The sequence below is a fragment of the Pocillopora damicornis genome, chromosome 4, assembly GCF_964200805.1.
Source record: "Pocillopora damicornis chromosome 4, jaPocDami1.2, whole genome shotgun sequence".
In the NCBI taxonomy this organism is placed as follows: Eukaryota; Metazoa; Cnidaria; class Anthozoa; order Scleractinia; family Pocilloporidae; genus Pocillopora; species Pocillopora damicornis.
In genome coordinates, this window is record NC_142673.1 from 19,036,652 (window position 1) to 19,063,612 (window position 26,961).

The 26,961-nt window shown below is 39.6% G+C and overlaps 4 protein-coding genes, 1 long non-coding RNA gene and 1 pseudogene across 6 annotated transcripts in view; 3 read left to right on the forward strand and 3 right to left on the reverse strand.

The window, feature by feature from the left end:
- Positions 1-9: 9 nt before the first annotated feature.
- Positions 10-5,806, reverse strand: LOC113668195 (large ribosomal subunit protein uL29). 2 transcript variants are annotated; one of them, XM_089205398.1, is made up of 3 exons: positions 5,694-5,806; positions 1,417-1,553; positions 10-279 (listed from the first exon to the last, which is right to left on the reverse strand). In XM_089205398.1, the coding sequence occupies exons 1-3, from the start codon at positions 5,727-5,729 to the stop codon at positions 48-50; spliced, it is 405 nt and encodes a 134-aa protein (XP_089061524.1). In that variant the 5' UTR covers positions 5,730-5,806; the 3' UTR covers positions 10-47. The 2 variants fall into 2 exon arrangements, with proteins under 2 accessions (XP_089061524.1, XP_027039874.1); XM_027184073.2 differs by lacking the exon at positions 5,694-5,806 and adding an exon at positions 2,081-2,178.
- On the forward strand, positions 2,571-10,249 carry LOC149047146 (uncharacterized). Its single transcript, XR_016186329.1, has 2 exons — positions 2,571-2,749; positions 9,602-10,249. It is a non-coding gene; the product is annotated as an uncharacterized LOC149047146 (long non-coding RNA).
- On the forward strand, positions 6,458-7,817 carry LOC149047147 (uncharacterized; annotated as a pseudogene).
- On the forward strand, positions 8,577-9,125 carry LOC149047148 (uncharacterized). Its single transcript, XM_089205399.1, has one exon. The coding sequence runs from the start codon at positions 8,654-8,656 to the stop codon at positions 9,005-9,007; it is 354 nt and encodes a 117-aa protein (XP_089061525.1). The 5' UTR covers positions 8,577-8,653; the 3' UTR covers positions 9,008-9,125.
- A 1,011-nt stretch (positions 10,250-11,260) lies between the features above and the next one.
- On the reverse strand, positions 11,261-18,477 carry LOC113668219 (uncharacterized). The gene is made up of 3 exons (XM_027184103.2): positions 18,174-18,477; positions 13,207-14,351; positions 11,261-12,389 (listed from the first exon to the last, which is right to left on the reverse strand). Exons 2-3 carry the CDS (start codon positions 14,327-14,329, stop codon positions 11,326-11,328), a joined length of 2,187 nt encoding a protein of 728 aa, XP_027039904.2. The 5' UTR covers positions 14,330-14,351; positions 18,174-18,477; the 3' UTR covers positions 11,261-11,325.
- Positions 18,478-20,960: 2,483 nt separating this feature from the next.
- The window catches only part of LOC113668209 (transcriptional adapter 1), an 8,848-nt gene continuing 2,847 nt past the window's right edge, over positions 20,961-26,961 (reverse strand). The window contains exons 7-10 of the mRNA XM_027184094.2: positions 25,969-26,123; positions 25,082-25,230; positions 22,358-22,517; positions 20,961-21,897 (exon numbers count right to left, since the gene is read on the reverse strand). Of these exons, the coding sequence (XP_027039895.1) occupies positions 21,721-21,897; positions 22,358-22,517; positions 25,082-25,230; positions 25,969-26,123 (641 nt within the window). The 3' untranslated portion in view covers positions 20,961-21,720. The remainder of the gene's footprint in view (positions 21,898-22,357; positions 22,518-25,081; positions 25,231-25,968; positions 26,124-26,961) is intronic.

The following is a 26,961-nucleotide window of genomic DNA, read 5'->3' on the forward strand; positions in this document are numbered from 1 at the left end:
CAACATCTCTTGTTATTTATACATGGCATTTATTGAAAAGCAGAAAGTTACTCCTTTACAGCATATTTTCTCAATGAGAAGTGTGCGAGTTTCTTCTGCTGCTTCTTGGTCTTAAGGGATGCCTCGTGCTTAGTAAAAGCACGTCTCATGGCACGCGTCTTCTTGGGTCTGAGATCAAGAGGTTTAAACTTCTTGGATTTGTAGAACTTGCGCAGGTTTTCACGCTGAGTCTGGCTGATAACAGTCAAAACTCGAGCAATGGATTTGCGAACAAGTTTTCTGCAAAGAGACATATTCCTAGTTAGGAATTTGTAACTCTGAAAAAATCATCAACAAAGTTTACAATAGTTCTTAGTAGTTTGATAATAGTGTTTGCCAGTAAAAGAAATCAAGGAGAGTCTCACAAGACTAAAAAAACATATATTCAAGGAACAAAATCATGCTTCTTAAAGCCTTTTTATGATCTGTACCATTAAATAATTTGTTTTAAATCAATCCACTAGCATCATGATCATAATGAAACACAGCCAAAATCATTAACTTGTTACGTATCTAGATGCCAATCTATAAGCAGCTAACATCTGCACCTGATTGGTTAAAGCTGGGTTAAGATAACCCAGGGTTAGTGTGAAATCTGATTTCAGATCTGTAAGCTTCAAAGAAAAATTCAGTATAACTCTCCTTTTCTAAAATTAATGATTGGATGCTTGAAGAGAATATAGAAAATTATCCCATAGAGGCTTTTGAACAAAGGAGTAAAGAAACCTAGACTGAAATTTAACCTTGGGTTAGCACTAATCTGCCTTCAAACAACTGGATCTTAATTAACTTTTTCTCCATCATTTCTCAAACATACATTTCAATGATGTTCCAATATATATAAAAAAAATTTCAACTTGATTGGGACACTGTGCATCCAAATAATAACAAACATTTCTAATTTTCACTAATTCCAATGACATTGGAAATTGAGCATAATTGCTTACAACAATTGACAAACATTTAATAACAGTTGTGGGAATGTACTAGGCATTTAAATGAAGGCAAAAATAATTAAGGGATGCCTGTTTCACTTCACCTCAGACTTAAACTGACTCTAGAAAACTTCCATCTGCCCAAAAATTGTTTTATGGCACTAAGAAAATCAACTGCTGCGAGACCTCCAGAAAGTCTACAATCATTCACACAGAGCATTACTCTTTTGTAAATCTATTTTTCAGCAATAGTAAATTGGGTGTAGGAAATCATTTAGTAATGAACAATTTTATCATGTTTTCACAGTTAAGATTTAGCTTTAATGTGAGTAGAAATAAGTACAGGTTTTGGAGTTCAAACAGAGACAGTTTTGGAAAAAAATCATGTTATCACTATTGATTTAACAACTTAGGATTGGTTTATTAATTCATTTCAACTCACATTTTGGACAGCTTGGATGCAGCCCCTCCAGTAACCTTGGCGACTTCTAAGGAGGCCAACTCATTCTTCAGCTCATCGAGCTGCCTTAGAAGATCTTCTTTTTTCTTCCCTCGAAGTTCGTGAGCTTTGACCTTCACCTGAAGTGTATTTAAATACATATATATGTACTTAGCATCTTCGCATCGCGTGATCAGTGACACAGGAATACATCAAGGAATGTACCAACGTATTCACGAGTCAAGACAAACCTCGTTCGAATGGATACTCTTATACTTCAACTTGATTTTCAAACTCTCGTGTTTCCTTTATTATTTTGCACGGAGTTCGCTCCATAGGAAAATCTACCGATTAATCGATCCTTAACAGCTAACTTAACAGTTGAGTTCTATTATTTTCGATTTTGGTAGTAATATACTTAATATCTTAAGTCGATGATTCGTCACTCAGTGAAGTTTACGCATAACGAGGAGCTGTTACCAGAAGTTACGAGTGTACAAATTAACGCTTTGATAATAAGCTATATCAAGGTTGAAACGTCAAGATATAACTATCAAAGAGGAGATTAAGGTTTATTGTCACTAGGGGAAACCGCATGGTGAAGTAAAGACAATAACAGATTCGATGGAAAAGGATGTTTACAACATAGATTTTCACGAAAACCCACCATTTTGGATGTTGGCTAAGAGAGAAAGAACTATGGGATTTTGAGTAGCCTCATGGGTAACGAAACCGCTGAAAGTTTAAGGAGATCGTGGGCCCAATATCGGCTCAAAGGATCCGGGAAAGAGGGAAAGAAAAATTTGAGAGAAGTCTAATTGAGAGGTTTGGCAAGGGAATACGATCAAGAACGGTTACGGCCCAAGATAATGAGATTCATGAGTGAAATATCGTAGAAACTAAGCAACAAAACAAAAAGGGTAGGAGCCTACTCGCGTGTGCAAATTACTACAGACAAGATTATTTTTCTCGCCTAGAACCATATGCCCCAGGAGGTTTACGTTGTATCGCATCCAGCATAGAATCCTGATTTTTCGAATGTGAAATATTTGATTTTCTCAAAATCTTATGAAATAGAAATAAAGGAACAAATTGTACTCTCATTTGTGAGTCAAGGAGAGAAATCATTATGACGTAACTGAGTACTATTGTTACGCGAGGATAATTAATGTGGAAGAGCTTCCACATCTATTGGGCGAAATCAACGTATTGGTGTGATTTAAAAGACCAAATTTAGGTAGAAGTAAGACTTGGATTTGCAATTTTTGCCCCTGCATTTCATTCTTACCCGCCCCCTTGATGATTCAGATGGACTCTGGTGATTTTGAACAGACAAGTAAGTAGATTTCCTGCAACGAGAGCTATCTGAGTCTAATAAGGATAACATCAGAAGTAGAATTGCTTCCACTATACAATCAGCGTCACTACATGGCATCAACTTGACTAAAGACGAACAACATGCCCTTAAACGACTGAAAAACGACAAGAACATAGTTATTCTATCAGCCGACAAAGGACGAGTTACTGTTGTCATGGACAAGACTGACTATCACGACGAAATGGATGCAATAGTTAACGACAAACAAACCAACGAAGAACTCAAACGCGACCCGACTCCTGCGCTTCAACGCAACTGAACAGCACATCACTGACACTCAAGAAGACAGACGCCATTGACAGCCAACGCTACTACCGACGATGGTGTTCAGTACCACAGCCACCGAAACTTTATGGTCTGCCGAAACTTTATGGTCTGCCGAAATTACACAAACCTGGTTTCCCAATGCGACCTATTGTTTCTTTCTGTGGTTCTCCGACATGCCATGTCCAAGTACCTGACGACAGTAGTGCAACCGCTCACCGACAAATCCAGACGTGAACTACACTCTACCGGGGACTTCATTAACGTCACTAAGACTGTACAGATACCTAACGACTACAAACCAGTGTCATTTAATGTGAAATCGCTTTTTACAAGTATTCCACTTCAAATGGCACTACAATGTACTGAGACTGCCATCCTACAATCTACCTACAATCTACCGACCCTCTACCGCTACCGACAGAGGACATTATGGACTTACTAAACCTTTGCCTGACGTCAACTTACTTTCAGTACAACGGTAAACACTACAAACAGTTATACGGTACAGCTATGGGGTCTTCAGTTTCCGTTGTTGTAGCAGAAATTGTGATGCAGAACATCGAGGAAAGCGCCCTTTCGACTTTCCGAGAAACGATACCGCTTTGGTTACGCTACGTTGACTGATACTTTCACCGCCGTACAACACGACGAAATCGACGCATTCCACCACCCTAACGAATTAAACACTGACATACAGTTTACTAAAGAAGTCGAAGAAAATGAGTAAGCCGTGACAACAACTCACTATGGACAACAGTTTACAGGAAACCGACAACCACCGACAGATTACTGGACGAGTCATCCTACAACCCGACATCACACAAAGCCACAACTATCAGGACTCTTACGCGACGAGTGCAACTAATTTGCAATACGACAGACAGCTTATCCGACAAGAACAAGTACCTTGACCATGTTTTTCAAAGAAAAACTACAACGAAGACTTCATCCAACGTAACACTCACCGACCTACTACTACTACCCAAGCTAACGACAACGCAACCCCTACGACCATAGCAACTTTACCATACATAAAGGGCATATCTGAGAACATCTCGCGCATCCTGAAACCATTCAATATCTGTGTCGCTCACAAACCTATTACCACACTACGTCAGTTACTGACGTAGTGTGCAGACAGGGAGACAGGGCAGACAGTGTGCAGACAGGGAGCAGTGTATAAGATCAATTGCTCCGACTGCCACGCCTCTTACATCGATGAGACTGGCGGAAACCTCACAACTAGACTGACTGAACACAAACGAGCATCGAGGAAAGGCGATGTCAACAATCACATTGCTGAACTTCGCCGACTTAAGAACCACACTATTGACTGGGACTCTGCGTAATGCCTAACCTACAGCACCAACTACTTTCAACGACTGACCCTGGAAACTTGGAACAGACTCCCCACAAAAGGTGTCAACCACTACCGGCACCATACAAACAACTCATTTACGACATTAACATTACAAACGAACGGCACGGAATGACCTAACTTTAGGCAGGTCGAGACAGACCAATCACGACCGACCTACGCTTCTTGAGTCTTACAGCCAATAACATCACGGCAAAACTTACCAATCAGTTTATACAAACCGGACTAAGTACATTCGACTGACAACAACTGTTCACTTGACTCTGATGATGACTTCTGCTCAGATTGTCAAAACGTCAGTCACCACTACTGACAACAGTCCTTCTCAGGACTACACTCACCCGAACGATCAAACTACACTATTAAATGATAGATTTAACTGCGTGGCTGTGAGGGTGAAATGTGAGCGGTGAACGGAATGCGATCAGTGTTTTCCTTCCTTCCGAAGAAAGATTGGAAAATTTGGTGTTATGATTGAATTTAAGTTTGTTAATATCGTGGTGATGTTTTTTGATGAAAAAATCTAAAGATGCGAATTCGCCCTCAGGGGGAGTCCATTTAGACTATCGTATGTGAAGTGTTTCTAAAGTATCTTTATTCGAGGTGTTAGAATCATCCTGCTTGTCGTAAAAAAAGGCTTTCAATTGAACGCGGCGAAGGAATTTTTTAATTTCTTGCTTAACTGAAACTTCGTCGGTTTTTCCTAATAGGAACAAAATTATAGCCCTTACTGAGAACTGATTTTTCTGAATCGGAAAGTAGTAAATCTCCTGGAATGGTAATCACAGTTTCGAGGTTTTCAGGCGATGAGTCGCTAATAATTTGAGGTCCGATAGGTTGGTCGAGTTTTTGTGCCTGAATTTGGTGCAAATTGTTAGAAAGTTTAGAATTGGCATCTTTAATTTTGGTACGAATAGATTGTATTTAAACAGTGGACAGATTTTAGAAAGTTCAGAGCGGCAATGTAGAATTTGCTTGTTGAGTTCGTTACGTTTTTTTGGCTCTTATTGTGATTCTCATAATGTTACGTGAAAAAGAATTTTGGGCGCACGGAATTTGGTGACAATATTGATTAGAATGAGAAAAAGAAAATGCAGGAAATTTGGAGCGAAAACCCACAGGAATAACTTTGGAATGAAGGCAACGGCCGATGATGAAATGGATGTGGCTACAAAACCTAGTTTTGGCGAAAATGAGAATGGCTAAACGGAATGCTAGACCTTTACTAATAGGGAGGAAAGGAAAAAGGTAACTTACTTCTCCTGGGGGTTGCCCCTTGCTAAGGCTTGGCATGGTCCGTTGTTGTGAGATCTGTGGATGAAAAAAATCCTAAGGCAAGAGTAAGTGGTCGCAGCAATTAAAAGACGTTAATAAAGGGGGTAATTTTCTAAAGAAACTGTGGTGCTGCGTCGGTGGGAGAGTATGACGGGGTAATTTGCTATTATCAACTAAGTTGATGACGTAAATAAGGTACTTTCGAAGCGTAAATAAGATACTTTCGAAACACTTCAGATTCGATTGTCTAAATGGACTCCCCCAGAGGGCCAATTTGCATCTTTCGATTATTTCATCGAAAATAAAGATTTTTTCATCATCAAAAATGTCGCCTCAAATTTAAATTCAATCGTAACACCAAATTTTCTAACCTTTCTTCAGAAGAGTGGTCGGCACTAAAATGTCTAAAAAACGCAAAGACAAATTGGCTGACAAAGGCGGCGCAGTCGTTGTTTGGCGGGCCGACCCCCTACCAAAAAAAAAGAAGCTTTGCGGCAACTTTCTGACACCTCTTTTAATGCCAAAGTTGACAAAGATCTTACTTTCATTGACCAAAACATTGCGAAACAAGAATATTGCCGGCCACTGCAAAAAATCTCACCATCATCACTCCTAGAACTTGGTGTATTTACTTTTTGCCTAAAATTTACAAACCTAACAACCCAGGTCGACTCATCGTTTCTGCCTGCAGTTGTCCCACCGAACCTATTTCCACCGAACTCATTTCCAGCTATTTAGACAAAACTATGGCACCTAGCGTCAAAACTTTACCATCTTACAACCAACACGCACTTGAAATTTTTCGTTATTTTAATTTCCTTAGCCAAAACAAATTTATTTTCACTATGAATATTACATCTCTTTATACTGTCATTCTCGATGACAGAGGTGTCCGGGCCCTCAAACTTTTCTTTTTCAATCAACGCACTGTTAAGGAACCTAGCTCTGAAACACTACTCCGTCTAGCCGAACTAGCATTTACAGTCAATTGCTTTCATTCGGTAGCAACTACCACAAAGAAACTGATGGCCTTGTCATGGGTACTAAAATGGGATCCAGCTACGCAAATCTTTTCGTTGGTTTTATCGCACACCAATTTTTTAGTCAATACCACGGCCTTAAACCTGAACTCTACGGCCGCTACATTGACGACTGCATCGGCGCTACCTCCAGTGTACCAGAGTGGAGCGCACTCAGTTTATAACCGCCGTCAATTCCTTTCACCCGGCTCTTAAATATACCTGGGAAATTTCCGACACTTATTTGGCATTTTCTAGACATCAAAATTTCAATTGAAGGCAACGGTCTATGCACTAGTGTTTACTACAGACCTACAGAGTCACATAGTTACTTGTTGTATTCATCTTCGCATCCATCACACGTCAAGATTTTCATACCTTTATCACAGTTTCTCAGACTTCGTCGTTTATGAGTAGTGACGACTCTGATTTTTTTGAAAATCAGAGACAATGTGCCAGTTTTTCTACAAACGTGGCTATCCTGTTTCTGTCGTTCAAGCGGGCCACCACCGTGCCCAACAAATTAATCGACAGACAGTACTACAACCGTATTATTTAGTGTCAACAACTGGGTTGAAAACGTAAATTGGCCACCTAGAGAGTAAAAAAGCTGACGTTCCGAGCGTTAGCCCTTCGTCAGAGCAATTGGACGAAGGGCTAACGCTCGAAACGTCAGCTTTTTTACTCTTTATGGTGGCCAATTTACGTTTTCAACCCATTTGTTAACACTAAATTACCTGCTATACTCTCTCACCGACGCAGCACCACAGTTTCTTTAGAAACCTACCCCCTTTATTTATTCGTGCGACAAACGGCTAAGAAGGAAAATACTAATCTCATTCCATTCACCGCTCGCATTTCACTCTTACAACCACGCAGTTAAGTCTATCAGTCTTGAAAAATTTAAATTACTCCAAAACGATTCAGAGACTGGTACTATCTTTCGCAACTACCACTAATTTCATTTAAACGTGATAACAAAATAGGCAACTTTTTGGTCAGAAGTTAATTTCAAACCAATGACCAATCTGGAACTTTCAAACGCGCGCGCTCGCTCACGATGCAAAACTTGTCGTTTCATTCATAACGTAGAGACAGTGTCGGAACCCAAGAGATCCATTAACATCACTGATCACTTCACGAGCACCTCCACCAATGCCACTTACTGCATAACTTGTACTTATAGTAAAAAGTTATATATTGAAAGAAGTGACGAGGATGCATCTAAGCCAGTCGCTAGACACTTAAATCTCCCTAATTATTCGAAGCAGCATATGGTGGTTTGTGGCCTTTCCCAACATCTAGGCAGTTCGGAAAGCCGCAAAGCTCTAGAGCAAAAATTTATCTCCCAAATTAACACTCTTAATCCCCACAGTATTAACGAGCGCTTTTCATTCAACTAATTTATTCAAGTTTTCTCGTCACCATATTCCCACCAATAGCGTAGCTCCATTTTCTGCATAGAAACCCACACACATCCTGCAATTCCTCCAATTGCTCTGACGAAGGGCTAACGCTCGAAATGTCAGTCTCATAACTCTTTACTGTGGTCAATTTACGTTGTCAACTTAGTTGATAATACCAAATTACCCTGTATCTTTTTTAATGGTTAGGCCATGCAGTTTTGTGCGACTTTAGCACTGACAATGTGGTCAGATATATCTGAAATATCAATATATTATCAAGATATTTCATATATTTATTTCATAGGTACTGAGATTTACCCACAAAAATCGTAGTGAATAAAATTCGTACTGATTCTAAATGTAGCCAATCAGGAGTACGAACGACAAAATTTCACCGTGAAAAATTATCGTTCGTCCAATCAGCAACGCGAACGACGAAATTTCACTGATGATGAATGAACGTACTGAAAAGAACGTCATGCGAGAGCTGTTGCACAAAACCCACGCGCTTTGAAAAATGGCCGAGGGAAGGTTCACTTCTGTTTACTCAGTTGAAGAATTCATTTTAGAACACGAAAACAAAAACACCGCTCAAAAAACTGAAAGAGATGTAAGATTGCTTGAAAGATTTTTGAAAACGAAGGACGAAGACAGGAAAATTGAAGATATTCCAGCGGCTGAGTTGAATGAATTCATTAGTGAATTTATTATCTCCGTACGCACTAAAGATGGCAACGAGTACGAGCCGACTTCGCTTCGAAGTTTAATGGCCAGCTTCGAACGACATTTGAAGAAAAAGGGCTATTCTGCCCCATTTGTGCTATTTGTCTACCAAAGACAACACGAAAAAATCTCAGCACCTATGAAATAAACACATTACAGCATGGAAAATGCTTTGTACGATTTTCATTCACTCGTTGATACGTATCAGAAAACTCACTCGTTCGCTGCGCTCGCTAGTTCGTTTTCTGATACTACACAACTCGTGAATAAAAATCGTACGCGCGCATTTTCCATGAAGTAATCTCTGTATCTGAAGTGTCAAACTAAAGACTTAAAACTGGAAAAATCTGAAACAAAAAAAGCACGATGGATGACGACAAGAGACCACAAGCTACTCATGTTCTCCAGTATAGGATAGATCGCATTGAGATACTGATAAATTGTAACTTTTATAAAAGGTTGTCTTTTCCAAGTTTATCTTAATCTCAATGAAGATCTAACTTGCGATATTGAAAAATTATTTAGGTTAGTAGGTGAAAGTTACTTTCTTAACTGATAGGATGATTGATCTACCTTTCAATTCAAAGTTTACCAATGATCGCACGTCTCAATGAACCAGAAAAGAGGTCGCATATGAAATGCCTAAGATTTCATGATCTATCTCATTTAACTCCCTCGCATACAATTTCTTTGTTTGAATTTTTCGAAAGTATTTATTTGCATGTTATAATTCCTTTTTCAGCTTATCCTCGGAATGATTGAAAGCGATCTCCTCTTTCCGTGGCTGGATCCTAACATTCACGCCATAAGAGACCACTTGAGGTATCTCCATAACTGCCAAGCGATGAGCAAAGCGAGAAAATTCACCCATTTTGTCCAGAGACACCCTGTGGCTTCAGTCTTCCTGGGCACCTTCATGATAACTGGTTTTCTTCCGTTCTTTTTGTTCCTCGCCTTCGTCGTAGGATCTTCAGTATTTGTACTGTTCTCTATTCTTCTGTTTCAAGGCGGGGCTCTTGCGATAGGCTTATTGTCTCTCCTGGGAGTTTTTGTCCCGATCGTGCTATTTGGAACTAAAATAGCAGCCCTTGTCTACATCTTCTACATCATCATTGCAACAGGTCTGAGAGCAATACACGTTTTTACCGGCACGATCGTGTGGGTACCGTCAACGATTTTCAAAGCCGTGAACCAAAAATTTCACGACACTTTTCCATCTCTGGGGGACGAAATACGATTAGAAATCCCGCATCGACGTCGCTCTAGTTCATTTATGCAATAATATGGATAGTCCAAAACTTGGTGAGGCAAAACGACGCGCACACGTCTTTTAGGTTTGATGTTACAGAGCCATCGCAGATGATACCAGAGAATAAACTAATAATTTGCTGAAGCTGCTTCCACCAGTAAATCTCACTTTACAAATCACTCTCCCTATAAAACAGAAACGCCTTTTTTCGGCCAGGAGAAATTAAACCGCACAAGGCATAACGTCTTAAAAAAGATAGAAGAAATTAAGATAGCTAAAGGGGACTTAGACAAATCGAGCGAAGGCCTGATAGCTGAGGTCTCTAAAAGATCGTTAGACTTTCACCGATCACAGTGCCCAGCGCTGCAGAGCCATCAACAAAGATTTCACTCAATTCCTTTTTCCCTCAAAGTTGAAGAAAATGCTATTAACTTCAGTGCGGTTTCTCATTTGAAAAATTTTTGGCTAGAGAATGTAATATTTCCCAAGAGAAGCAAGAAATTTGGAATAATCCAGAAAAACCAATGGGCTTGTAAATCCTACAACATTGGTTTAAAGTTTTACAATTTCTCAAAATTCAATATGGATGATTCAGAATTAATGCGTATGAGATAGGGATGATTCAGAATTAATGCATATGAGTAAACCCAATCAGGAAATATGATAACAATCCTCTCAATCTTCAGGGTTATTTAGGTTCCCGTACTGCAGGGCTTAGTGAGTAGTGAGAGAAAATCGCCTGGGAACCCCCCCCCCCTGCTTATTTTGACCCCGAGAGAGTGAATTTTCTTAAATACAAAAGCTGTAAACCAACACATCTTCGAAATGTATGTCGACGTCATCGTCTGAATAAGACAAGTAGTTGTAGATAAATACTTTGTAAGCCAAAAGATTGTACTTCTTATAATGTCCCTTAACCCTTTACATCCTGAGATCAGTTTGCATTTTCTCCATACATTTTTAGAGGATGACAGGGAGAATTTCTTATACAATCAAGAGGTGCTTTAGTTGGTGATCATCTCCTCTATTCTCATTACTTCCAGGTTTGATTCAGGGGGGATATAGTGAGGAGAAATTAGATTCTAGTCACTCTTAGGGGCTAAAGGGTTAACAAGGGAATAAACCTCTCCAGTACCAACGGATGCTTCGTACTTTACTTCTCTAAGACACTTTAATAAATATTTCTTCTCGATAAATCCATATTTACAAAACGCATCTCAATCGATAACAACCGAATCAACGGCCGATCTCTTTGGCTGGGGGGGACACGGAGGGGAAACCATATCACGACTTCGCTTTCCGAGTATTTGCCGTTGCACGTCCCGATCATCTTCGGAAACGGCGTTTTTCGTGTGAATCTCATTTAACATATGTTGAGGAACTAACACAGGAGTGTGGCCGTCTGAACTACCCCCCGTGGATGCTATCAGACGCTTGGCATCCTCTATCGTAGGGACGAGTACCACGAGCCCCTGGGGAATGTTTTGTTCGCTACTTCGTGACGATCGTCTCGACAGAATGATCGGTTTTTTTGTTGGAGACGTGATTTTTTGAGGCGTAACTGAGCTTTCAGCGTTATTAGGTAAAGAGATAACGGCCATGGGTGGGGCCTGGGAGGCTGTCATGTGACAAGTTGAGGACAAAACTGGAGACTTTTCAGGGGCATGCTCCAGTTTGGAAACTACCGCTGCCAACGACACATCATCAGTCGAATTGTTCAGTGCAGAACTAATAGCTTCAGTCTTAGGTGAAATGAACGGCATACCGACATCTGAATTTAGGGGGCTTGTTCCTGTATATCTCCTATTGGGTGAAGAAAGGCCGTTTGCATCGACCCGCGTGTCTGTTTGTTTGTTTTTCTCCGGCAAAGACGTAAGCGAGACGTAGCCAAGAGAATCACTAGAAACTCGACTTGGTTGTGATTTGTCATCAAATATATTACACGATCCTTCGGTTCTACATTCCTCCAAAACTCTTTTTCCGTCTGGAGCACCGCTTGGCTGTTCGGGTGGTACATGTGACCGGGCTGGAGACACCTTATCAGTCTCCTCGCGCGTTACTGAAGATGACACGACCCTCTCGACCAATAAGCTTTCGGTTAACGTTTTTGTTTTCTCCTTCGCGTCCTCCTCTTTTTCAGGGCGATCAGTCGCTGATGCTGGTGGGCTGTCATAAGAGTAGCTACTGGATGGAACCACTAGGAACTCTGGCTCAAGGGTAGCAGCCAGAACAGGAGCAGGCACTCTCATCAACTCTAAGTGATCTCTGAGCACAGTTTTTACTGAAAGACGGAAAAACAAAGCAAACTTCAATAGCTGCATGGGGCGCTTCTCGATTGACTGTCGTAAAACTAAAACCTGGCCAATCAAAAAAAGGAAAACCGTAAAGAGCCAATGAGGACTCAAAGTTAAAACAGGTCAACCACCTAAAGCGCGAGAAAACGCGGGCGACCAGGTCGCGATACGCGTTATCTTTTCATCTGATTGATTGAGAGAGTGGCGGGAATTCTCTGAACCAATCACAGAGCAAAGTAACGCAATTCCGGATTACTTTTGACACTCAACTTAAAGTTGCTCTGATCACATATTACCAACGAGATCTGAAATTTAAGTATTTAGGCTCCGCAGACTTTGGCTCTAGCATAGTTGTTTAAAGTTTAACTAATGTTATCCACCACATAAATCACTATCCGCTTGATATCATACATTGATTTGCGAAGCGTTATTTGTGAAATAGTGATATATTAGGCAGTAACAGTTAACCAACCAATCACAGCCAGGTCAGGAAAAACAGCTGCAGTAACGACACCATGCTCGAGATTGGTTAGTCATCAAGGTGGATATTGTTAACCCTTTAACTCCCAAGATCTGATTGTCAATTCTCCCTTCTAGCTGCCGCACATTTCCTTGTAAATTAGTTACGAGAATTTGGTGTTAGATCTAGATAACAACTTCTACCTGGTACATTTGAGTATTCTTATTACCTGTTTGCTGGATAGTAAATGGATATTCTAGGGAGAAGTTACTTGTTAATCACCTCTGGGAGTTAAGGGGTTAAAATAATAATTACTCAACGTATATATTTAAAGCAGGTATTACCTGAAGAGTTCTTTTCTTGAAATGCTGCTGTCAGAGATTCAGAGGATATCACCTTAGCGGGACTCATGCTTTGCTTGCGATGTCTTCGTGAAAACTTGTGGAAAGAGACAGCACCACCTCCATATGGGATGTTAAGGTGATCACCTGTCATTGCATAACCAACAGGGACACCACGAGACATGGACGAAAGTGTGGTAGACCTGCGGGAGCAACCAACTTCATCATCAACCGTTTGCAAGACATCAATTACCTGAAGTAACTGATGTGCCATTGGAGAAGTTGAAGCAGACTCTTTCCTTGAAGAACTTCCATCCTCGCTTGAGCTGTTTTTGCTCTCCTCTTGACTCGGTGCACTTTTACTGGTAGGACTGGATTGAGGTAGGCTTGTTGAAACATTTGTTGGTTCCGTTACCACCACACTGCTGGGAGACATGCTCACCACATGAAGTGGAGGTGGAGGCACATCTGGACCAACTTGGATGATAGCTCTGGCAGGAGAGGCATGACATTGGGAATGAAATGCCTGTGGAACATGATGGACATTTGCACGAGAAAGGCATGTTGAGCAGTGACAATGCACTGGGACTTGATGCATAACACATGGCACTTGGCCATGCTCATGTGATGTTGCACAGTCTGAAGGAGTGGCAGCTTGATTCCCTAACGACAAACTTGACTTGCTCAACGTGTATACCTTAGGCCCCTCACTGTCATGAACAATCACCTTCTGTTCATCAGATGTTACAGTGGGAGGAGCCCACAATGGTTGAGACCTACTCACTCCTGCTGTAGCTGCTGCACTCTGTGGCTGTGGTATTGCCAATCCAGTGGCACTACCTTCTGTCAAAGTGCTAACAGTTCTTTGGGCTAGGTCAACTTGATCCTGAAGAATGTTCAGGGTGTCTGAGGCGTGCTTCATTTGGTTTCGAAGAAGACTAAGACACTGGTTTGCAAAAGAGACCTGATTTTTAAGAACAGTAATACTTTCTTTAGCATCCTGAACCTGACGTAATAGAGTTCCCTCTGGTGCTTTAGGTTCCTTCACAATACTGCTAGATTCACTCTGTGCATTAGCTGATGTGGAATAAGAGCTCTCAGTCACAGGAGCTGACTCCATGATCATATGAGATCAGCTTCATACACAACTGAAAAGAAGAGAAAACCAGGTTTGGGTCAATTCTAAGTAATCAGTGTAATAGAGAAGAAATGAATTGCAAGTAAAGTGAGTAGCATATCATCACCTAAAAATTTTCAACCTGATTTATAACCAAACAAAGATCAGACTAAATGAATAAAGGGGTACATTTTCAAACAAACTGTTGTGTCAGTGGAGGTATTACAAGATATTTTTATTTTATCAACTGAGTTGATAATGTGCATTGGCCTCTGTAAAGAGTTGCCTAAGCTGAAGTTTTGAGCATTAGCCCTTTTTCAGAGTTCTGACAGCTACAAAGCTCTAACCATTCAGCTATGCTACCAGCATTTCAAAATACTGACAATTCCCTTTAAACAACTTACTTCTTCTTGGAAGGGTAAGAATTAAACATTAAGTTTACTTTGCAACCTGACCCAATGAAATAAAAATTAAATTCTGCATTGTAACTTCACCAGTGTGTCACTTTGAATTAAGTATTACCATACTCCATAAAGGCTTTCTACATATACCTAATTGCCATAAGGTTACCAAAGAAGAGGCAAAACAAAAAGGAAAAAAGCCAAAAAGGATCCTATTGGTACATAAAATTAACCCCTTGTTACATGATGTATATCACAGAATTTCCACCTAAAAAATCATCTTAAATCTTTGGAGAATCAGATGTCTATTTAACCATTTCAAGTGATTCCAAACATTAAAAAAAAAAAAAAAAAAGAATTGAAATGCCAATGTGTTTGTTTGTTCTATATGATAATTAAATCATTAATGGCTTTTTTCTTCGCTTTGTTTTTTTCTATGACAACATTATCGCAATTAGGTTATGAACCAAATAATTATTCTGATTGTTATATCATTCTTATAAAATATGTCCTCATTAAATTTGGATCTCTTATACATTTATTTCTAAGCACTGAGACACTAAGAGAAAATAACTCAATCAACACTATAAAATCTATAAAAGACCTCCATAGAGAATTTATGTTAAAAATATAAAAACACAATATTTCCATTTTGTGCACCTCCTCAAGAATATACATTCATACAGCCTTTTGTGAGTTAATGAGGCATTGATCAATTAAGACTTGATCAATTAAGGCTTCAAGTGTGAAATAACCTGTTATAGGCAGGGTTAATTTTTGAATAACAACCCATGTTGGTGGAATGTTGGATACAGATAATTAAAGAGATTTAAAAAGAAAAATTAAAAATTTTTGTGAACATAACAGAGAAACCTATACATGTATCATTTGTAATTGATAGAACTTGAAGCACTAATACAATAAATTAATTTAAATTTGAGGCTTTTGCCAATTTTAAACAAAATCTAAAAATGAAACAAATGATACCATCAATATTGCTATGGTCAACTGAAGAGAACTTAAATATATATATATATATATATATATATATATATATATATATATATATATATATATATATATTAAACAAATAAAAAACACGCCTAGTGCATTGTTGAGTTATATAAGCATGCAGGAATTTTTAAGAGCTGAGAAGCACGAGCCGAAGGCCAGTGCTTCTTGCACTTCTTGTGTGTTCTTAAAAATTCCCAAGTGCTTATATAACTCAACAATGCTCAAGGAACAAGTTTTTCTTTTTCTTTTCTAAAATGTATTGTGAATTGCACATGCTCATACTAATGACATAAGCTGCATGCATTATATCTCAAAAGTGCACTCCTGTAAGGCGCATACTTTATGGAAATATAATGAACTAGTTCTCACCAATCATGGCATGCACATTTCTCTGAACATTTTATAAATAAATATATATCTATATTGCAATTACACAAACAATAGAGCAGGGGGGAAGGAGCAAGAGAAAGTTTTAGATTCAGTCAAGAAGTATTTTTTTCATTGCCTATTTCATCAGCCATAAGACTTTGTTTGAGAAACTTTCTAGTACTTATGAATCATCATCAATTGATTACAGACACACTGGACACTACCAAGATTGCAAGAAGCATTGCTTATACCAACAAACCACAGAACAGATATTTGAGAAATTATGAAGGGCTGTGTACTTTGCTTCGTGTATGATCTGCCCCCCCCCCTCCCCCACCTAGCCCAGCCATTTCCAAACAATTTCTCACTTCTGATTATCAATCATCATTCTGCACTGTATTACTGAGTTTCACTGTACACATCATTTGCTTAACAAGCATTAGCACATTATCATAGTTCTAGCAAGGCTGTTAATGAGAGGAACACTTTTATCAACATTAGTTTTGTTGGAACTGAAATAATTAACAAGAGCTCTGAGTGGCTGAAAAACATATCATTAATTGTAGGAGTAAATCAATAGAAAACTACAGCTTATAAATTTAATGTCTGAAAGCAACAGACTGCACTTTTCATGTTCATCCAACAAAGCGACCTCCTTGGAATGCTAGGAGAACACCCAAAAAAATTGTTAATCACCCAACACCTGCCTTTGACTTGTGTTCTCCGTACATCCCTTAAAGGTTTTTAAGCTGCTTACATAATAGAGAGTGTAGTCTATGGTCTAAGTTTAATCGATTTACATTTTTTATCCATTGGACAGAAGTTTATCCACGAAGAGCATCATCCAACATTTAAAACAAAAATTTAAGCTTCATAAGAACTCAAACGTAATGAAAGCAATAATTTAATTTTGCCCATATCTTTATCTTTTTCATAGTGTTGAGGAAACATAACACCAGAAGCTGTTTTATGCATTTGAGACAGACCTAGATTTTATGTGTGTAAAAAAGCTGACCTTTGATTTGTCTTATTCAGTGTAGTCACAGGACACTCCAATGATTTATCTCAATGAATAGGAAAAAAAATGTATTTATGAGTAATGATCAAAGGTGAATTTAAATCAATCAGAAAATTGCAAACAGCAAAAGATCTGTTTATGAGAAGTTTGAAATAAAAATTGCCACTCTATTTGCACCAGTGTCCATATGTATAAATAACTTGAAAAGATAATTTTCACGCGAATTCTGTAACTCGAGCACAAAGACATCAAACAAAAAATTATAGAATATTTGATACTCCGTAGGAACAAAGTTCCATAGACATCTATTTAAGAAAAAATTGTATTTGGTTTTTATAAAAACTTCTTTAATGTTGATCACCACATGCAGGGCAACCTTATACAAAATGTTCGATTTTTACAATAAACTGTAAAATACCACATGTGTCGACTGACTTACGAGTTTGAACCATGCGCTGAATTTTACGATCAAAAGTACGTGTCTCTACAACGAAACAACTCAACTATCTCGCAGTGCTGAATTCAGGTTTACGTACTCACTTGAATTAAGGCTTTTCTTTCGGACTTACATGAACAAATAAGCATGGTCACGCGGTTGAAAACAAAACCTTACACACGCCACGATTCGGTGAAAATAAAATCTACGCAAAAAAGTACATTGTTCTGTAAATTATAGTGGTGCTTCACACCGTAAATTGTAAATTTTTCGCACCTGTTGAGTAAGACTTCGACTGACGTACCAGCACCGAAAAAAAAACAGCCCCTAATTCCCAAAAGATTAAGAAAAAGAACACGATCGAACGAGAACCAATGTACTCGACTGCACACAATCGCAGCCCAAATTTTCCGCAGGCAATATTAAATTTCCCGGGAATATCACTCAACCCTGTAAAATACGATTTTTGGTTCAGAAGCGTTCAACCGATAAGTGATCTTTTAGAAAATCACTCGCAACAAGGACAATGAAGCAAATTCAATCGGACCGAATTCAACACACAAGAAGTGACAAACACGCAGTCTGTAGCTCGTACTCATCGGAAATTATAACTACCTTTCACGCGATGATTTTCTTTGCCAAGCTTCAAATTTACTTCCCTTTCGCGCCCGTCGACAAAGCTTTCACAAGTACACATCTAAAGATCGCAAACGCCGACGAGCGACGCAAGGTTTCGCATCCAAGGATGAAATCTTCGTTTGGGAATCGCCTCAATAGATGGGTCTTCGTTACTGCGAAGGCAATTAGAATATAAAGGGCATATTAGCCGCGGATTTCATTTTGCAATTAGGTGCCATTGTCTCACGAACCAATCGGAGAACGAAATGGGACAGGCGGCAGTCTCGTTTATTTCTTGGGCAGACCACTCGTTGATTCCAACCAATGATAAACAAGGAAACCACAATGAATGCCAATCAAGTCGTTTTAATCACGGGCTGTTAATGAGACACCCAGCCAATACCGAACTCGCTCGTTCATTAGCTTACCATGCTATCAGAGTTGATTTCTCAGAAAATAACAACCTTAAATTGATCCAGATAGAGTTTCAACTTTTGATATCGAATGAATAGATGAGTGTTATTTTGCAGATGCAAAGGAAATCGTTAAAGATAGCGAGCAAGACAAGTCGCTTATTAAAATCGCATCTCTGGAGAATTGTAATTAAATTCTTTTAATTGTTACAATATACTTCGCGGGAGATATACCTTAAGCTGGGGAACACCTGCACTATCTTCAGTAATAAACAGCAAAGTGATTCAGGAAAAATACTACTGTTCATACCATTGGTAGAGGCAAGAACACATGAGGAAATCAAAACTCTGTTTTTAGATTCTTTCAAAGTAAACAGTCTAATTTATTTAAACACATCAATTTTATACATTTGCATTTTCCTATTTGCGTTCCCATCCACCTTTGCGCCCGCAAATTTCGATATTCAGGAAGATTTCATTACAAGGAGCCTACTTCACATCCTCAAGCGAAAACTTCACCTCGTTTCGAGGAAAATGAGAGGAGGTCGGTATGATGGTTTGGTTTATCGAACGCCAATATGCTTCCTAAGAAATCACGCTTAATTTTTTGCTCTAAGAAAAAAAGGAAAAAGGAAAAAGGAAATGAAAACTTGTTGACAGTTTAAGAGCATATGCCCGGTCTTGCTTACTAGTCAGGTATGTAAAATAATCCATGGCAATCTGACAAGCAATGCGGGTAATCCGAATTCAGAAAATATACTAATTCCATTGGATCTTCCTCTGGTCCACTCAGAGATAAGTCTTTACAAGCTGTATCACTTATATAACTTGTTCACTGCTATTGTTTTCCCGCTAATGAGAAAGTTTACATGTTCACCTTCAGTTCCTATTGATTATTCGTGAGAATTGTCTCCGTTCGGTTTGGTTGCCGTGATTTCCTCGGTTTTAGTTTAAAGGTGTAATGAATCACTTGGTGGAAAATCGTTCTATTGACCCTAGACCGATGTGAATCGTAGCAGCAGCAGCAGCAGCAAAACCTTTGAAGGATTCATATCCAGTTACGTTGCTAGAAATCAAATCTCCGTTGAGCTTTTCTCAGATTCTCTTTACTTCCGCTAATACACTAAAAGGAAGGCGTTGGTGTTCGTTGACTTCCATGGTAACAAGCCAAGTCGCCCGAAAGTCATCTCGTCCAAAGTCAAGTCGCCCGATGTAGAAATCGATTGAAGGATTTATATCCAGTTACGTTGCTAGAAATCAAATCTCCGTTGAGCTTTTCTCAGATTCTCTTTACTTCCGCTAATACACTAAAAGGAAGGCATTGGTGTTCGTTGACTTCCATGGTAACAAGCCAAGTCGCCCGAAAGTCATCTCGTCCAAAGTCAAGTCGCCCGATGTAGAAATCGGGGGACATGATTTAGGTTTTTAGGCGACCTGACTACAAGTTTCGGGCGACAGGACTTCGGGCGCGATGACTTTCGGGCTACTTGACCGCGTAAATCACTCCTACAATACTTCTCTCTTCTCTTGTTCGCATTGTTGATAACTGTTGGGGGTAGGTTATCAAGGCAACCTCGGTGATTTTAGCATGGCACTTCAGGGGAGCGGGGGAGAACGGGCAAAGGAAAGAACTCTGTCTGCTCCCTGAGAGCTTGGAACATAGGCTAAGAAGTTCCTCTGGTGGATGGCCATTTCATACTATGAAATGAGAGGTAGCTTTCTCCGGGCTCTCGGTAAGTAGAGACGCACGAGACACCCTGCTGTTAACCAGGGATCTGAACGTGTACGTGACTTTCAGGAAGCTTGGAACCTAAAATATAATCTTCACTGAAACATTCTCGTGAGAGTAGCCGAGCTGAACAATTTATGCACTGATCCACAAAATCCTTGCGAGGTTGTAAAATATCATGTCTAGATATCATAATCGTAATTATTTTCCTTTCCCCCCACACGAAACCACCCTTCAAAAAAGTATGTTTACGTAAACAAAGTAGGAAACTGGCAAAAGGTTTAGAGAGTTTTACGACAATTGTTTCAATAAGACTTGAAGCGAGACACGTGCAACTCAAGTATAATTGAAATTAGTTTTAGCTTTTCAGGCAATTCACGAATTAGCGCCACTGTATGTTGGTGATTTAATTAGTGTTAAATCGAAGTCGTCTTTCAATTTTAGATGCAATGGCACCTTTATACTGGAACCACCTAAAGAGAAAATGCTTTTTACGCTTGCTGCTATATCCTTTTATGCTGCTACACCATGTTTATTGAATAGTTTGCCCGCTAAATTGCGTGCAATCCCATCATTGACAATTGCTAAACCCAAGACCTACCCTTTTGGTTGGGTTTTTCTTTAACCGTATTAGATCAGAAATTTTATTTTATTTCAGTTTTTGAGTATTATTTGATGTGAATTATTTTATTTATTATAAGTATCATTTACATTTTACATGGTATACTTAGATTGTTGTAGAATAGTTTTGTAGGTGAATCATTGTAAAGCACTAATGATCATTTCTGCGTAAATAGCGCTATAGAAATACTCGAATTATCAAATCATTGAATAATCATTTTATCTTTACTAGAGAAAATTAGCAGCCAAACAGATGTTTAGACAGTCACTTTTCCTTTTCCAGCGTAGTCCTGTGCGTATCCTTTTCAACGGCAACTCCTTATTTGTTTACTGGTCTTATCGTGACAGGTTAACTGTCACGCAAGAAGATTGAAGAGTCACGCCGACGTGACAAGGTACGGGGCTTTCCTCGAGTGGTAGGTCAAAGCGGGAGATGTTGCTCAATAACTTATTTACCTCACAGAAAAGAAATATAATTAAAATCTTTTGTTCCCCTTTCGTGAAACCGGAATTGAACAGCTGATATGCAAATGACAAACAAACCACAACAGGTGTCCAAAGATAGCCAAGAAAGTCATTATCTCAGTTATATTACCACTAAATAACCACAAGATTTGAGCCCATTTTTTATTTCTTGGTCGGTTGGCGAGAAAGGGTAGTCGCTTCTATCATCAAAGCCTTGAATTTAGTTCTTTGGGCTTGGACAGAGTAAAATATTCATGGAAATCTACGTAGAAATTTCAGCGGCTGGATTGAAGACGGTCACACTAAGGGGGTTAAGTTACAATCTCAAGCTTAAGCTCCTTTGCTGTTTCAGTCTTTCATATCTTCGTCTTGCCTCAAGTTTGTGTAATTGGTTTTGTTCTAGTTCGTCATGACCAGGGTGACACATGTTTGCAAGTGTTCTCTCGATGTTTGCCGAATATACAGTATGCGAGGGAATCACTCTCCGATGAACCTGCAGAAAAAAACAAGATTTTATAAACTGCGGAAGTTAATTTAAAAATGTAACGCTCTATCCTTTGAAACTAGTTACCAAGGGACTCTCCCGGTCTTTGCCCTTTCTACTGATTTTATCTCCCTTCCCCTCCCCTCCCCCTTCCGCTTTTCTTATCATATGTTAGGGTATGGACGGGGCAACTTGCCACCGGGCGTTCATCTCGATGGAGGAAACGCGAAACTCCGTTACGCGTACGTCCGCAGATGTGAGAAGAGAAAAAAGATAGCCTTCTCCTCAAAAGAGATACCTAGGAACCGGAAGAGGCCATCAACTCAGGTTATGGACGAGAGTAAGACCCACAGATGTTTTCGCCCCGCATTTGGCACTACGACTGTTTTCGTCTGATTGACATGACGAGGAAATGCTTTTTCGTTGAAGTCCACTAGTAATTATAGACATAATTAAATCTCCAACCTACCTGTAGAGCATCCCTAAGATCCATAAGAGAAATCGGAGGTTTAGCTGTTCCCGTACTATCACTGCTGGCAACTGTGACCGCTGCCTCAGCTTCGGCTTGCTCCAACGTTCGACCACTGTTGCTACTACTGCTGGCAGCACCATTAACACAGCCTAAAGATCTGAACCAACACAAGATAAATATGTGGGTGAGTCTAAACTAGTTTCTTGACAACATTGGCAGTACCGGACCTCAAAACGCGAAGCAATTCTTTTACGAATATCAGAGTCGAAAAGCAGGCTCTCATTAGGGTTGTCTTATAAGCGTAAGAGAGGTCCTACAGGAGCTTGCAAGTGTCCAGGCTCGAAAGTTATGCCAGACCCCACACACAACTCTCGCACGCTTGATTCGCGAGGCAACACGACTCTTGTGGCCCTCGCCGCTCGTGCCACAGCGTTAATGAGAGCTAGTAGCATTTTTCAGACTCTACTTTCACCGCTCTTTTTTGTTCGTAGTCGATTCCACAGCGAAGTTTTTCTCTCCCCGAACCCATGCCCCTCCCCTGTTTTTCGCGCACGCTGTTTCGCTTGTTTCCGCCAACCAAAAGCTAGAAAGCTTAGCGCGGGCTCACTTCTCGTGGGCTCACATGCCTAGTTTTCTTTTGCTTGCTTTTTAACTATAACTTTTCTTTCTCGCTTCTCAACTGATAGAAAATCCTGGATAAACTTTCCGCGAGAAAAAGCAAAAAAAAATTCCATCGTTTGATAGGGAAAAAATTGTTTATTTCTTAGTACATCCTGATTGATTCGTAAACTCTACAAAACTCGATTTCAACTTGTATTTTGCTGTTCATGCTGAAGTTCTGTTGCTATCTTCATCTCCCTTCCGTTGTTTTCCTTCTTCGTGTAAAAATCTTGGAGTTGAGAAGTCATAGAAACCATTTTCCTGAGTAAGAAGAACATAAAAACCCACATTGTTCGTTCTTATTTTCTTTCTTTCAGTTCAGTCAATACCTCCCCTCCCCCAATACTGAGCCAAGACTTATACCCCATTCACACCAGCAAAACATGTTTTGTTAAACTGGTTTTCAATGAATGAAAATTATAAACAGAGAACTGAAAAACTTGATTTTCCATTGGATTCAAGTACTTGCTAACTTGCATTTCCAATGTGCTACATTCAAGTCAAAAATATTCGGCTAAATAGTTTCTATGAAGAAAAAAAAAATTAAACTGTGTTTAACAAAACAACTTTTAAACATGTTTAAGCTTTGGTGTGAATGGGGCATTAGAAGTATGGTTGCGTTAACTTGAACAGTCCATATACAGCTACTGCATCAAACACCAATGAACAGCCAATCTTCACATAGCGACAACCGCGACCAGTTAATGTGTCCCGCTCAGCGTTTCTGGTCGGTTCAGGCCCCTTCTCTTCTGCCGCCGTTGTCTCTTCTCTGAATTTCATTCTCTTCCGTTTACCCGTCATTTCTTGGACAGCAAAATACAAGTTGGCTTGGAAGACGGCATCTCTTTTCGCTATCTCTTTTTTGGCCTGAGCTTCCAGATGAATTCTTTCAACGTCTTGTTTCGCTCGCTGGCACATCTCCTCGACTTTGTCCAAGTCGTCAAAGTATTTGTCTGCACGCTGCTTGAGTTCACGGATATTCTCTTTCACATTTGCCAACAAAACTTTTGGCTTTATAGGAAAGATTCCGCGAAGATTCCTGTCTGCTTTTAATCGAAGTTGAAGCCATTTTTCGCTATGGAAACTTGCCCAAAACGCTTTTTCTGTAACAAAACTGGCAACTTGAAGGTCGCTGATAGAAAGTTGTGTCCTTTGCGCACGCTAACTTTTCTGCAACTAACGTAACAATGGCCTTTTTTCCTTTGTTGTCAAAGCGCGCGCTTTTACAGGGAGGAAACGCTCGCGCTCAACTGCATGTTTTGCGTATTGCAGAGGAGGCGGCGGTTTCCATGGTCAGCGCGCTGGTCTTCGAAAGGCCTGGGTTAAAACTCTCATCGGGTCATGGCAACGGGTCTTACCGCCCGTAAGTTGATTCGCCCGGAAGTCGATTCACATGAAATGATTGTGACTGAGGACTACGGTTTATTTATTATCAGATGACGCGTCCCGCGCCGCTCGTGCAATCCCATCGAAAATCACAGTGAAAACTGACTTGCGTAGGGCCGAACGGTTTGACGCGAACTACGACCCCTGCGCGGGAAAAAAAATAGCCCGAGGCTTAATTCGCCAGCTTTCCGTATCCAGTGTGTTCGCTTCTTCACCCAAATAGAGTATCATCTTATGTGGTAAATGAAAAAGGTAATAATTCGATTAAAGAAATAAAACATCAGAATTTTCACCTAAGCTCGCCTTGAATTTGAAGTTAATTTTTTCAAAACCTTGCGAGCTGTCATTTCATGACTTCCACAAGACACAACGGGCTGAGACAATCATGAACCTTGGGGGGGGGGGGGGGGGATGGGGAGTAGCAATACTAGAGAAAACAAGATAAACTTTGGCAAGTTAAACCATTAAACTCCCGTTCAAATTTTACCATTATGGCCTTTTAAAGTTTATAAGTAGGGTGGTTGCTTGTGTAATTTCAAAACTGTTCTGGCCTCCTCTTATAGTCGCAAGAACTAGGGCTTAAGCAGAAGCAAGGCTGCTTTAAAATTTTCAACAATTCATAAAACCCACCCCTTAAGGAAATAATACATGCCCTTAAAAATTCACAATGCTTACCTTTCAGCACCTGGTGGCCAGGGACTGGTACTATTTCTGAGGTGCATCCTGGGGTAGGTCCCACCCATGGCATAGCGGAAATGTCCATCCCTGAGTCTAAAGTTGCTCCTCATTGAGCAGCAAACCGTCAAAATATCTTTCACTAAGTACTGATAAGAGAAAAAAATAATTGAATGTCATTCATTTAACCTGAATAGGAATGAGCATTGGGGGGTGTCTTGAGTTGGAGATGTTGATGATAGGGAAGAAAGATTGAAATTGCAGGTACTTAGAAGTTGAGAAATTTTTAAATGAGAACCAGTTTCTGCTTGAGTACATGTGTTTTTTCTCAACTGATACACTTCAAGCCCTTTTTTTTAACATTATTTTGCTGCTTTGTGATATTTCTCTAAGAGGTAGTGTGGCTGAGTGGTTAGGGCATTGGTCTTGTTATCTGTTGGTGCCAGCCCTCCATCCCACTACGCACTGGATTTAATAGTGGTTGTCCTGAATTTGACAGCTCGGCTGCACTTTGTAATTAGCCAACTGGTCTGCCTCCTGCTAGTTTGGGGTCCTTTAACACTATGTTTATGTTTATTTAAAATGTTCAGAGAAATTAACTTCTTACCTACTCTGTAAATTCAAGATAAAATAAAATCAAGGTTTCTCTTCCATTATTTTAATTGGGAATAATAAGTTATTTCTTGGCTATTATTAAATGATGTTTAATATAGAGGTTCTTTAATGATAGAAGTGCAAATCAAAACCACAGCTTCTCCCACATTCAACCATTAATGTAAAGAATGAGGAAACAAAGTAAAAGATTAAACCTTACTAAAGAAAAGAACATTGTGCACTCAACCTTTAACCTATTACACTAGGACAAATTTGCAGTGACATTCCAGTACCTCTGTGGCATGAAGCATTAGGTTCACTGTTTCATCCGCAACACTGTCCAACCCAGCGTCCCAAGCACCAAGAAACAATCTGCCATATATGGTAGCAGAGTCCGGTAACATCAAGTCATATGAACAAAGACCAATTTCACTGTCTTCTGAAAGCTCTGTAAAAACACAGAATGCTTAACCCCTTAACTACCACAACTGATTGCCATGTAACTTCTCCCTATACTATCCATGAATTATACAGCAAACAAGTTGTGAGATTACTCAAACTCATCAGCTACAATTTATTACCTTGATTGAACACCTAATTCTTGAAATCAATTTACAAGGAAATGTGTGGTAGCTTCTCTGGAACTATTGTACATGTTTGCATTATAAAATATCCATATCATACTGCACAATATTTGCAACATCTTTTTTCATTTTCACAATTGTGATTAACCAAACTTTTGTGTATGGATCAAAAAATTATAATATTACAGACAGGGATCTCCCTTCATTTATGCACAACTGGTAAAATGTTTTTAAATGGGTAGAACAATCTTTTATGCAATAAATTTTCAAGAATTCCAATAAATTCTAAGAAGTAAAAGAGATACTTCAGGCAGTAAATTTTTCTGGTTACCACCAGAAAAGGAGAACACTTTGAAGAGAGGAGAACCCCAATAAGAGAAGGTGAGACATCACATGCATAATTGCCTTGAGATTGCTGGAATTTATTCCCCTCAGCTTTTTGTCAACTTTCCCTGACAGTTCACAGGGACCCCATTAACACTCCTGGTTGACAAAAGGCACTGCAAGAGTAAAGTGTCCTGCTAACCATCACCACACATTGAGCCCAGGGAGGGTGCTTACCCAGATGTCTGCACCCTTAACCATATCTCTGAGAACAACATTTAGCTATAAGCAACATATCCTATATGTGCATTGACTTTTCATAATATTCTACAAAAAATCTAGCAATGTTTTAATAAATGGATACAGTATTTGCTATGA